This window comes from Rattus norvegicus, chromosome 15, assembly GCF_021556685.1.
Source record: "Rattus norvegicus strain SHRSP/BbbUtx chromosome 15, alternate assembly SHRSP_T2T, whole genome shotgun sequence".
Classification (NCBI taxonomy): Eukaryota; Metazoa; Chordata; class Mammalia; order Rodentia; family Muridae; genus Rattus; species Rattus norvegicus.
Genome location: NC_141548.1, coordinates 28,070,500 through 28,081,098, shown reverse-complemented (window position 1 = coordinate 28,081,098; position 10,599 = coordinate 28,070,500). Strand labels below are relative to the sequence as shown.

Genomic DNA, 10,599 nt, shown 5'->3' with positions numbered 1-10,599 from the left:
CTGTGAAAAGAAAGCTCTCAGTTGCCAACTGTGGCTGACTGCCTCAGTTTCTCCAGTTGGATTGATTTGATGATTTTTTTTAAGATTTATTTTTTTATGTATATGAGTTCTGTCGCTGTCTTCAGACACACCAGAAGAGGGCATTGGATCCCATTACAGATTGTTGTGAGCCACCATGTGGTTGCTGGGAATTGAACTCAGGACCTCTGGAAGAGCAGTCAGTGCTTTTAACCACTGAGCCATCTCTCCAGCCTCCTGATGTTTTCTATCTGTCATTTGCAGCTTATTCATTTACTTGGTGACCTCACCCAAAGCACACTGTTGTACCCGTGGACCCCTGATTTGCTTGAACTGGCTGCCTCAATGAGTCTCTAGTTGATTTCTGGTGGATGATCATAGGTGCCCAATTTGATAGTGTTTTGCTGTCTGTCCACTGATTCTGTCTACTATTTATTCTTTTATTTCATTTGCTATATTTTTAATAAACTAATTCATTAAAAACCAAAAACATGGCTGTTGAAGATCATTCTTCAGACCACACACAACACTTTAAGAGTCCTTTGAACTTCCTCTGTCTCTGTTTCCTGAAAGTTTGAGGTAATTAGTGTTAAAATCATTAGAACAATACATACAGAGCCAGTGAAATATCCCAAACCTTAAAATCCTTTTGAAATGACCACATAAAATTATTTGTTTTAAAATCTTAAACTTTCAGGAACCATTCAGGTTAAGGGAAAGTTATTTGGAACATGATGTGGGGGAAATTTGGGCCTCTTGGTTACTTTTCTAATCCTACCTGATTGCATTTAAACAGACCCCAGAGAAGGAGCCAAGAGTTCAGACCTAAGATCTAGCCAGGTTGTAGTCAACAGCATTTGATGACAGCCACAGGAAAGTTGACAGGCAACTGGCTCCTGTAACCCAGGCTGTAGGTGCTACATGGCTACTGACCCTGTGCTTTCTAAGGCAGACTTCAGTCCCAAGGTAGAGTAAAAGGAAAACAGTTGGTATCCAGGAGGCAGCTCTGAGTGCTGGGAGTGTGACTTGGGCGAGAAAGAGGTCAGAGCTTCCTTTGGTGGACACCTTGATGAAGCCATGCTTGAGAACCATTGGTCCAACTGGACCTGCAGCCTCACTTCTGTTCCCTTCTATGGTTTAGACACATATCAAACAACATGATATGAGCTTCCTTTTTCTGAAGTAACTTAAAAGGAAATCCCACGTAGTGAGTTCAAATTTCCTTAGAGCAGAGGGTAGGGAAGGACAAGACCCATTAGAATTCAGTTTTCTGGCTGTCCTGGTGATACCAGCCTATAATCCCTTCACTCAGGAGCTTTCCCTCAGAGTTTGGGACTCCAGGGAAGTGGAGGCTACATAGGAGACATTATCTATTAAAAACCAGTTCCTAAAAATACACATCTTTGATTTGCACCTTCAGTTTGGTTATGAGAGGCTTTTGCTCAACTCTCTGGGGTTCTGGAAGAACAGCAATTGTATCCACGAACCTGGACAAAGTCAGGCAGACGTTAAGGGATATTTCACCCCCAAACCCCACAGTTATTATGGCGGAAGATGAGTCAAACTTCAAATGTTTACAGTCTAGACTTTTCAGTCTCCTTCACTCCTGTCACCTCCAGCCACCAGCTGTGAAAACAGCCAGTCCTTCTGGGCTGGCTTACTCCACCCAACATTTGAGTTCTCTTTGCCTTGCAATTTCCCCCACTCGGCTCGCCCCTGTGACCTACAGGTGGAAGAGAAAAGGGAAGTCATCCCAGGACTTGGCCCAGTGGATTGAGTGTCAGCTTCCAGCACGGAGAGATGAGGGTTTAGCTCTCAGGCTATCTATCTATAATTAGCCAAGTGGGGGCACTGCTGGGATCTGTACACAGCAGTCCTAAGCAGACTGGGAACTCAAGTGAGGGCAAGCAGAAGCCTGCTGTCTCCTGCCTGGGATTAAAAGAAAACAAGTGGAAAGCAGGGGTTGATCCTGGGCCAGATGGCTACAGGTGTTCGTGGTTCTGTGGCACTTGGTAAACCGTATAGTCAGTTAGCGCCATATAGCCCACTATTCCAAAATTAGTGTGTCACCAGGTGGACCGAGGGTCTGACAGCTGAATTGAAGACGGTTCTGTTTTTCTGAAGGCAGCACAGGCAGACTTCTCTCATGCCTGGTCAGTCACCTGCCGCAACCACACAGGCCTGAGTCGTGAGCTTCTGGAAGATGACAAGCCTTTCCTCAGACTTGGAGCATGTCTCCCTTCCTATCCAGAAAGACAATCTCGAATCGCCTGTGCCTGCCCGAAGAACCTCCTCCCGGTCTCCCTCTTCCGATGAGGATCCCGGCTTGCTTTCCTTCTCCCTGGCAGAGCGTAACCCACCCAGCCCCTTGGTTTCAGGAAACCTTCCCTTTCCAGCTTCAGCCCCAGAGAAAGGGAAGAAACAGGATGACAGCGAGGACTCAGCGGAGCCTGAGATGCTGTGCAGCGTGGAGCACCCCTGCCAGTTCTTCGCTGAAGCACAGAGACTGCGGGAACAGAAGTTGTTGCTGGATGAAGAGGTGACAGTAAGGGGACAGGTATATGGGGTACATCGGGTGATCTTGGCTGCAATTAGCAGACTCTTCCGAGGCAGGCTGCTGGAAGGCGGAGGACAGCAGCCTGGCTTCAGCCTCGATGTGACCCCGAGGGGCTGGGAGGCTGCGCTGACCTTTGCCTATGAGGGGGTGCTGGGCCCCGCCCCACAGGACGAAGTGCTGGCTGCTGCAAAGGCGCTGGGAGCTCCCCGGGTGAAGATCGCAGCCCAGCTGAGGCCAGAAGGGCTGGGCAAAGCCAGGGAAGATGAAAAGAAGCTCACCCAGGCAGAGGAGCTGAGGGAGAATCTACACAGCATTGAGCGCCTCTATCGAGAGGGCATCGGGTGCGACTTGGAGCTGGAGGCAGAGGGCTACCGCCTGCAGGGTGAGGGTCTGTGAGGCAACTACCAAGAATGCATGTCTCTGGGTTTTGTTTGTTTTGCGGTGCTAGGGATGGAACCTAAGACCTTATTTCCACTCTATCACGGAGCCACACCCCCTAGCCCTGCAAAATAGTTTTGTATCATTGCTCCAGCGAGAATGTCCTTTTTGGACACTTTCCAGCGCCACCAAGAAATGCACATGCGCAGTTGAATTGTTTTCCTAAAGCCTGGACAGATTTGAACTGATGGTTCAGGCACTTTTTTTTGTCCCCTGCCCAGTAGCTAGAATTTCCAGCCAGATGGCTAGGGCTTAGAGTACAGTCCGTGGCAGCAAAACAAGGAGAAAGAGACTGACTCAAACAAATTAGCTAGAGCCTCTTGGCATCTACTCAGCAAAGGGCAGCAGAGGCAAGCAGTACCAGTCTCCCAGTGTGTCCTTTCTCCTAGGTGTGTTTGACTCTGGCAGCAGACTCCAGTCTACTTCCTCTGTATAGTTGTTCCCCATTCAGTTATACCAAGATATGTCTCACCTGGGAGATGGGGTCTGTCTGAGACACAACAAAGCTCAAAGTTGCAGCATATGTGCTTAGAGATTACCTAGTTCGGGGCTAATAATTTTCAAGTGAAGAAACCAAGCAATGTGCAGTGGCTCCTGTCTGTAATTCCAGCACTAAGGAGACTGAACAAGAGGACTGCCACGAGTTCGAGGCCAGCCTGTGCTACATAGACCAGCCTGTGCTACATAGACCAGCCTGTGCTACATAGACCAGCCTGTGCTACATAGGCCAGTGTGGACTACATTGTGAGTTTCCTATCTCACAAACCAAAGTGAAAAAGGAAAGAAAAAAGAAATCTAGTAGTGCCTGGTGGCCTATGCCTGTAACACTTAGGAGGCTGAGAAAGGAGGGTTGGCACGAGTTCAAGGCCAGCCTAGGCTGACTCCAAAGCTTGCCCAGCAGTCACACTAATTAGTGCTTAGTGAGGGTATGCTAAAGGAACGCCATCCCTAAAGATTTTCTACTTTTCCTGTAGCACTAGCAAGAAGGTGATGTTTAACACTTCAGAATAGCTACGACATTCTCACTGAGGAATGAATTTAAACATATTCATTCATATCGCTGTGTGGGAGCCCATCACTTTAATCTTAGGCTCCAGTGATGAGTCAGGGGGAGATCCCAAGTGGCTGTGAGCTTTTTACAATCGAGTCTCAGATTAAAAATGTTGGTTGGTGATAGGAAAGCTGAGCTGGTTTTCCCAGAATGCAGGTTTTTCCCAGACAACATAGAAGCGGAAGCTGTAACTGACATTGGCTATTTGAGAAGCACCAGACCACAACGACTGCTTATATACAAAAAAAAAAAAAAAAAGAGGAAACATTATTAGTACCCCCTTGACAGGTACACAGTCCACAGCTGGTCCAAAGAGCATAGAATTTATACAAATCATGGGGAACATGGAGGCCTAAGGTTTTCTGAGATAGTTATTAGCAGAGGGTTCCTCTTTCTATAGTGAAACACTTCTAACACAGAGCAAAAATTACCACAAGCATTCGTCATAGGGCTTAACAATTAACGTGCTACCATGTCCATTTCCTCTCCTTATTTCTAGTTGGCATCTTATTGAGGGATACGTGTTTTAAAACAAAGGAGAGGCTAGAGAGATGACTTGTGGTTCAAAGCTCTATCCAGTCTTCCAGAGGACACACGTTCAGTTCTCATCAACCATACCGGACACATCACAACCATCCGGCCTTCTTGGGAACCCACACTCCTATCCACACATACACACACACATAAACATAATTGAAATAATAAAAATATCTTTTGAAAGAATATTTGAGGGCTGAAAGATGGCTCAGTGGTTAAGAGCACTGGCTGCTCTTCCAGAGGACCTGAATTCAAATTCAAATCCCAGCAACCACATGGTGGCTCACAACCATCTGTAGTGGGATCTGACCTGACGCCCTCGCTGGTGTGTCTGAAGACAGCATTAGTGTACTCACATATATAAAATAAATAAAATCTTTTAAAAATTTTATTTTAAGAAAGGATATTTGAGCTTTTGCATATATATATAATTTTGATGAAGAGTCTCACTGAGTTCCCCAGGTTAGTCTTGAATGCATTCTGCAGCCCAGGCAGGCTTTGACCTTACTACCCTCTTGCATTAGCCTCTAGGTAACTAGGGTTACAAAACCTTAGACACAAAGCACAACCCTATTTTTAAAAACTCACCTACACTTAAAATTTATTACATTTAATTATTCATGTGTGTGTAGAGAGTGTGTGTATGTGAACAGCAGGACATTATAGCACGCCTGTGCTTGTGTGCAGTCAAAGGACAGCTTGCTGGAAGCGGCCCTCGCCTTCCACTACGTGGGTCCCGCAGTCAGACAATTTCCCTACCCACTGAGCCATCTGCCCCGTTTGCTTCTTTTTTCTTTTCTTTTCTTTTTTGATTTATTTTATGTATACATGAGTGCCTGCATGTAAGCCATGCACCACATGTGTGCCTGGTGCCTACCGAGGCTAGAAGAGGATGTCCAATCCCCCTGGAACTGGGCCTACAGGTGATTGTAAGCTGCCAGGTGAGTGCTAGAAACCAAAATCGTGGTCTTGGCAAGAACAGCGAATATGCCACTGTGGCCGGCATGGGTAGAGCCATCTGACAGGATGGCCGATGCTCTGACTCGTGAATCTACGAGTGGAAAACCCTTACTTTGTAAACACAATGCAGCGATGCCTCTGTAAGCTGCACTTTGCTCAATTCCGTTTATTTTATGACCTCCATTAGCATATGCTCTCTGTGGGATTTTTCTCAACTTGATTCACTAAGACTGTCTTTCTAACTGACATGAACCTACAACACTAGCGTCCTCCAGACATGAACAGGAGAATAATACTGGGTACTTGAAAATGTCAAAATTAAGTCTGAGGATGGTAGCTCGTGTCAGTGAGTTCCAGGCTAGCCAACGCTACATTGTGAGATCCTGTCTCCAAAAAACAGAGAAAGGAGAAAGAGAGAAAGGTGTTAGAGCAGAGAGTCCCTAGGTCACTATTTAGAATCATAATCCAAGGAGGGCAGGGAGGGGTCTGAAAGCTGCTCTTTGCTTGTTTATCTGTTGTGGTACCAGGGGTGGAATCCGGGCTTTGCACACACTAGACAGGTGCTATACCACAAGACTACGTTCCCCGAATTCCATGCTGCGAGCGTTCTATGCTATTCCAATGTGTACCGCGGCTTGCCCTATGACGGGTGACGGGATCCAAGCTGTGAGTTAGGACTGTAGTTAGCTGTCTTGCAAGTCTTGGTTTCCTCTGCTTCCTCTCTACTGCAGTGCACCGAGTAGCCCTGGCCTGTGGCAGTGAGTTCTTTGGGGCCATGCTTCTGAGTGGGATGAGGGAATCCCAGGGCACAAAGGTGTCTCTGCGTACCATCTCTTCCCAAGACCTGAGACTCCTCGTTTCTTTCGCCTACACTGGAGTTGTGCGAGAAAGATGGCCAGGATTGCTAAGAGCTGCCCAGGCTGCTTTGCAATACCAAAGCTCTTCCTGCCTGGATTTATGTCAGAGAGCCTTGGCACAAAGCCTCTGCCCTGCCCTCTGCCTAGCGTTGTTCCCTATGATTGAAGCCCCTGGCTTGGAGAAAGTCTGGAAGAAGGCCCATCATTACCTCCTCACTCACCTCCCTGCTGTGGCTTCGTGCCCTGCCTTCCCGTCATTGCCGGTCACATGCCTGGCTGAGCTCCTGGATAGCGATGAACTCCACGTACAAGAAGAGTTTGAGGCTTTCGCAGCTGCACGGTGTTGGCTGGCTGCCAACCCTGAGACCCAGGAGTCAGAGGCCAAGGCCCTGCTGCGATGTGTCCGCTTCGGCCGCATGTCTACCAGAGAGCTGCGAAAGGTGCGGGCGGCTGGGCTCCCCGAACCCCTGCAGCCTGATCTGCTGTACCAGCTGATGGTGGAGGCCGAAGTTCCAGGTCAAGAGAGGTGGAGGGAGCCTGACCAAGCCTTGGTGGTGATTGGTGGGGATGGGCTTAGACCTGATATGGACCGAAGAAAGCCATCTTGCAAAGTGTGGTGGGCTCGGGCTTTTCACTGTGGCATGGGTCTGGTACGAACTGTGGAGTGGTGCCGGCTGCCTAATTTGCCTGCCCCAGGGCGCTTCCGGCACGGAGCTGCGAGTCTAACAGGAGGTGAACTCTATGTGTGCGGGGGACAGGATTTCTACAGCCCCACCAACACCCTGGCTTCAACTCTCAGGTATCTGTAGCAGGCAAGAGAAATTGCTAATGTAGCCAGCCACAGACTCCCAGAGTCACCCTCTTCATCTCTTGTCCCGTTGTGTCCAGGTGGAGTTCCAGTCAAGAAGACTGGGAGGAGATGGCACCTTTGTGCCAGGCTCGGAGCTTCTTCCCTTTGGTGGTATTTGATGGACAGCTTTACGTCCTGGGTGGACGAGACAACGGTGTTGCCCTTAATTCTGTCGAGACCTATAACCCTGAACTCAATGTCTGGAGGTAAGCAGGCAAAGGGACAACGAGGAGAAACTAGATTTGGAGTTGGGCGTGGTGGCACACACCTAGAGCTGCTACGTTGGGAGCCTCGGCTACCTATTCAGATTTGGCTCAAAACGAAATAGACTGAAATAAAGTTGAGCGTCCTGGTTGCCTGATCGCATGTTCTGTTCTCCCTTAGGCCAGCGCCTGCTCTGCCAGCCCCGTGCTTTGCCCACGCAGCTGCAATCCTTGAGGACCGGTTGTATGTAAGCGGTGGCTGCAGTGGGACTGGACAGTACCTGGACTCACTGATACACTACGACCCCAAACTTAAGAAGCCTGGGACACTTCTGAGCCCAATGGGAGTTGCCCGGGCTAGCCATGTGATGGCCGCACTGGGTGGAAAGTTGTATGTGGCAGGTGGAATAGGTGACACTGGGGACCTACTAAGCTTTGAGGCCTATGAGCCAAAGACTGATAGCTGGACTCACCTGGCATCCTTGCCCTCCCCGCACGTGGGGGCTGCGGGGGCTGTGCTACAGGGGGAGCTACTGGTGCTAGGGGGCTACAGCCACCGTACTTATGCCATCTCCCACCTTGTTCATGCCTACTGCCCTGGTCTGGACCGCTGGCTGTGCCTGGGAACTCTGCCAAGGCCTCGGGCCGAGATGCCTGCCTGCGTCTTGACATTGTCCAGTGTGCAGCACAGAGCTTTGGTTCCCACTCAGCACCAAAACAAACCCGCTGGGTGACCAAGGATCGGCAGGGTGCGAGGGAGTAAGGAATAAGCAACGTCACCACAAAAGGACAGGAGTTATGAGAGGATAAGGTCTGACTTGCTTGTTTACTTTCTAAAATTACTATTATTAGGAAGGTCCTTCCTATTGTAGCTCAGGCTGGCCTTGAACTTGATATGTAGCCGGGGCTGGCTTCAAACTCAAAGTCTCCTGAATGCTAGGATTGCATGCACTACCCAACCTTGATTGAAAGGCATGACGATGATGGTGATGATGATGATGGTGATGATCAACAGGGTCTCTTGTATCCCACGCTGGCTTAAAACTCCCGATGTAGTCAAGGAGGACCCTGAGCTCCTGATCCTTCTGCCTCCACCTTGAAAGAGCTGGGATCACAGGCTTATAGCATCATCCCTGATTTGTGCTGGTGATCAAACTCAGAACTGCCTGCACCCAAAGTAGGTATTCTGCCTACTTATCTCTATCCTTAACCTTAAAAGAAGGCTTTATTTTTTTTGTTTACTTGTTTTGTTTTTCATTGCTTAATATTTATTTTATGGATATGGGTGTTTTACTTGCATATATGTTATCTGGTGCCTGCAGAGGCCAGAAGAGGATCCTCTGGAACCGGAGTTACAGATGGTTGTGAGCAACAGTGTGGGTGCTTGGAACTGAACCCTAGGCCTAGGGGAGAGGAAGCCACTAAGCCATCTCTGCAGCCCCTTATTTTGTGATTTGAGGCAGTTTCATTATGTAGTGCAGGAGAGAAGGCTTTGTTCTTGACGGCATTTTACTCCACGCTGGATCTTGAAGCTCATAAACTGTTTTTGTATATGATCTCTACTAAGAAAAGGGTGCTTCTGGAACTCCTGGGAAGTGGCCTTGGAGAAAAGATTGATGGGTAAATACTTGGGTACCAGAGGCAACCAGGAAGAACTCCACAAGAATTAAAGAAGAATTTTTGGTGAAAAAAGTATAGTTAGCTGGGAGCTAAAAGTGGAGCTCATTGGTTGAGTATCTACTTGGCATGCATAAGGTTCTAGTTCTATACTCTCTGAAATACAAAAAAGTTAAAAACAAAACAAACAAACAAACAAAACCCCCAAACTTCAGTAGTCAAAATCTAGGGGCCAGGAAAACACTGGGACAATTTGGAAATTGATAGAGGAGTTTGGAGGGAACCAAATAGTCCTCCCTTCTTAGCAAACAGACCTTCCTTTCTGGGCAGACAGTCCTCCCTTTCTTGGCACTTGGCATTTTATCCTCCTGCCTTCAGGATAGCTACATTCTCCTAATGATATTCTTTCTTGGCAGTCTGTAGGCCCTGCCTTGGCTCTTGTGGAGTCTTTTGGGTCCCACTTGAGACAGAAATCCCCATTAGGTTTAGACATGGCGGGGAATCCTGGCACTTGAAGGGTGGGAGCAGGAGGGCCAGGACTTGAAACTGTTTCAAGTAAACCAAACCAAACCCAACAGAACAAACAGACACCAAATCTCCCATTTCGCACAGCTCAGGGACTGGAAGCCAGGCAGGTCTACCAGGGTGAGGTGGGAGTACTCAAGGGGTCCGGGAGGAGAAAGACCAAGGCCAAGCAGAGAGCATCTGTGGTAGAACGTGGAAAGAATGAGGTTGAGGAGGAGGAAGCATCCACTCAAATGTCGTTCCTTCCCTTTGGATGAACTCAAGAACCAGGACTAGAAAAGGGACACTGTCTGAGGTCCCATGGGATCAAGATGAAGGGAAAACATGGCAGGAGTGAAAGAAAGATAAAGGAAAGCAAGTGGGATGGAAGTTTCTTCTCGTCAACCTCTTCCCCTTCACATTAGTTTGAACCTGTTTCCCTCTATTCTTTGTTTAGGTTTTTGTTTATTTGTTGTTGTTTTACACACAAGGTCTCCTGTACCCTAGGCTGGCCTCAAACTCCTCGTGTAGCTGAGGGCGTCCTTGAACTTATGATCCTCCTGCTTCCAACACCAGAGTCCTGGGACTACAGGCATGGTCCACCATGTTGGGCTAAATGTCTTTTTTAAAGATAGGCAAGGAATACAGTTGAAAATTAGCAACAGAAAAAAAAAAAACAAGATTGAAAAAGAAAAGGAAGAAGGAAATTGGGGGGGTGTGCTTTTTGTTTGTGATTTGTTTATAAAGATGAGCTTAAATAAAGGTTTCATATGGACAAAATCATTCTTGTCTGACTGTCTCTCCTATGAACAGCATTCATAAAGTCCCTGTAATTTGGCTTCTATACGATCATTCTCTGAAACTCCTCTCCATTCATTGTTACTTCACCAAGGAGCCAAGCATGGCCATTCCCATTACCCCATCTTTCTTCAGGGTCTGACTGGGAACTGAGTCTCCTCCTAAAACTGTCTCTTCTCCTGGCTCCAGAGGCAGCCAAACCTCCTAGG

The 10,599-nt window shown here is 47.9% G+C and overlaps 1 protein-coding gene across 1 annotated transcript; it reads left to right on the top strand.

The window, feature by feature from the left end:
- Positions 1-1,900: 1,900 nt before the first annotated feature.
- On the top strand, positions 1,901-10,372 carry Klhl33 (kelch-like family member 33). The gene is made up of 4 exons (NM_001433123.1): positions 1,901-2,957; positions 6,293-7,217; positions 7,307-7,474; positions 7,653-10,372. The coding sequence occupies exons 1-4, from the start codon at positions 2,222-2,224 to the stop codon at positions 8,203-8,205; spliced, it is 2,382 nt and encodes a 793-aa protein (NP_001420052.1). The 5' UTR covers positions 1,901-2,221; the 3' UTR covers positions 8,206-10,372.
- Positions 10,373-10,599: the final 227 nt, after the last annotated feature.

What these genes read in the sequence shown, in the direction of transcription:
- Klhl33 (NM_001433123.1), top strand. Translation starts at nt 2,222, where the DNA reads ATGACAAGCCTTTCCTCAGACTTGGAGCATGTCTCCCTTCCTATCCAG. An exon ending in ACCCTGGCTTCAACTCTCAG is followed by an intron (nt 7,218 to 7,306) that starts GTATCTGTAGCA and finishes CGTTGTGTCCAG; the next exon opens with GTGGAGTTCCAGTCAAGAAG. An exon ending in CCTGAACTCAATGTCTGGAG is followed by an intron (nt 7,475 to 7,652) that starts GTAAGCAGGCAA and finishes GTTCTCCCTTAG; the next exon opens with GCCAGCGCCTGCTCTGCCAG.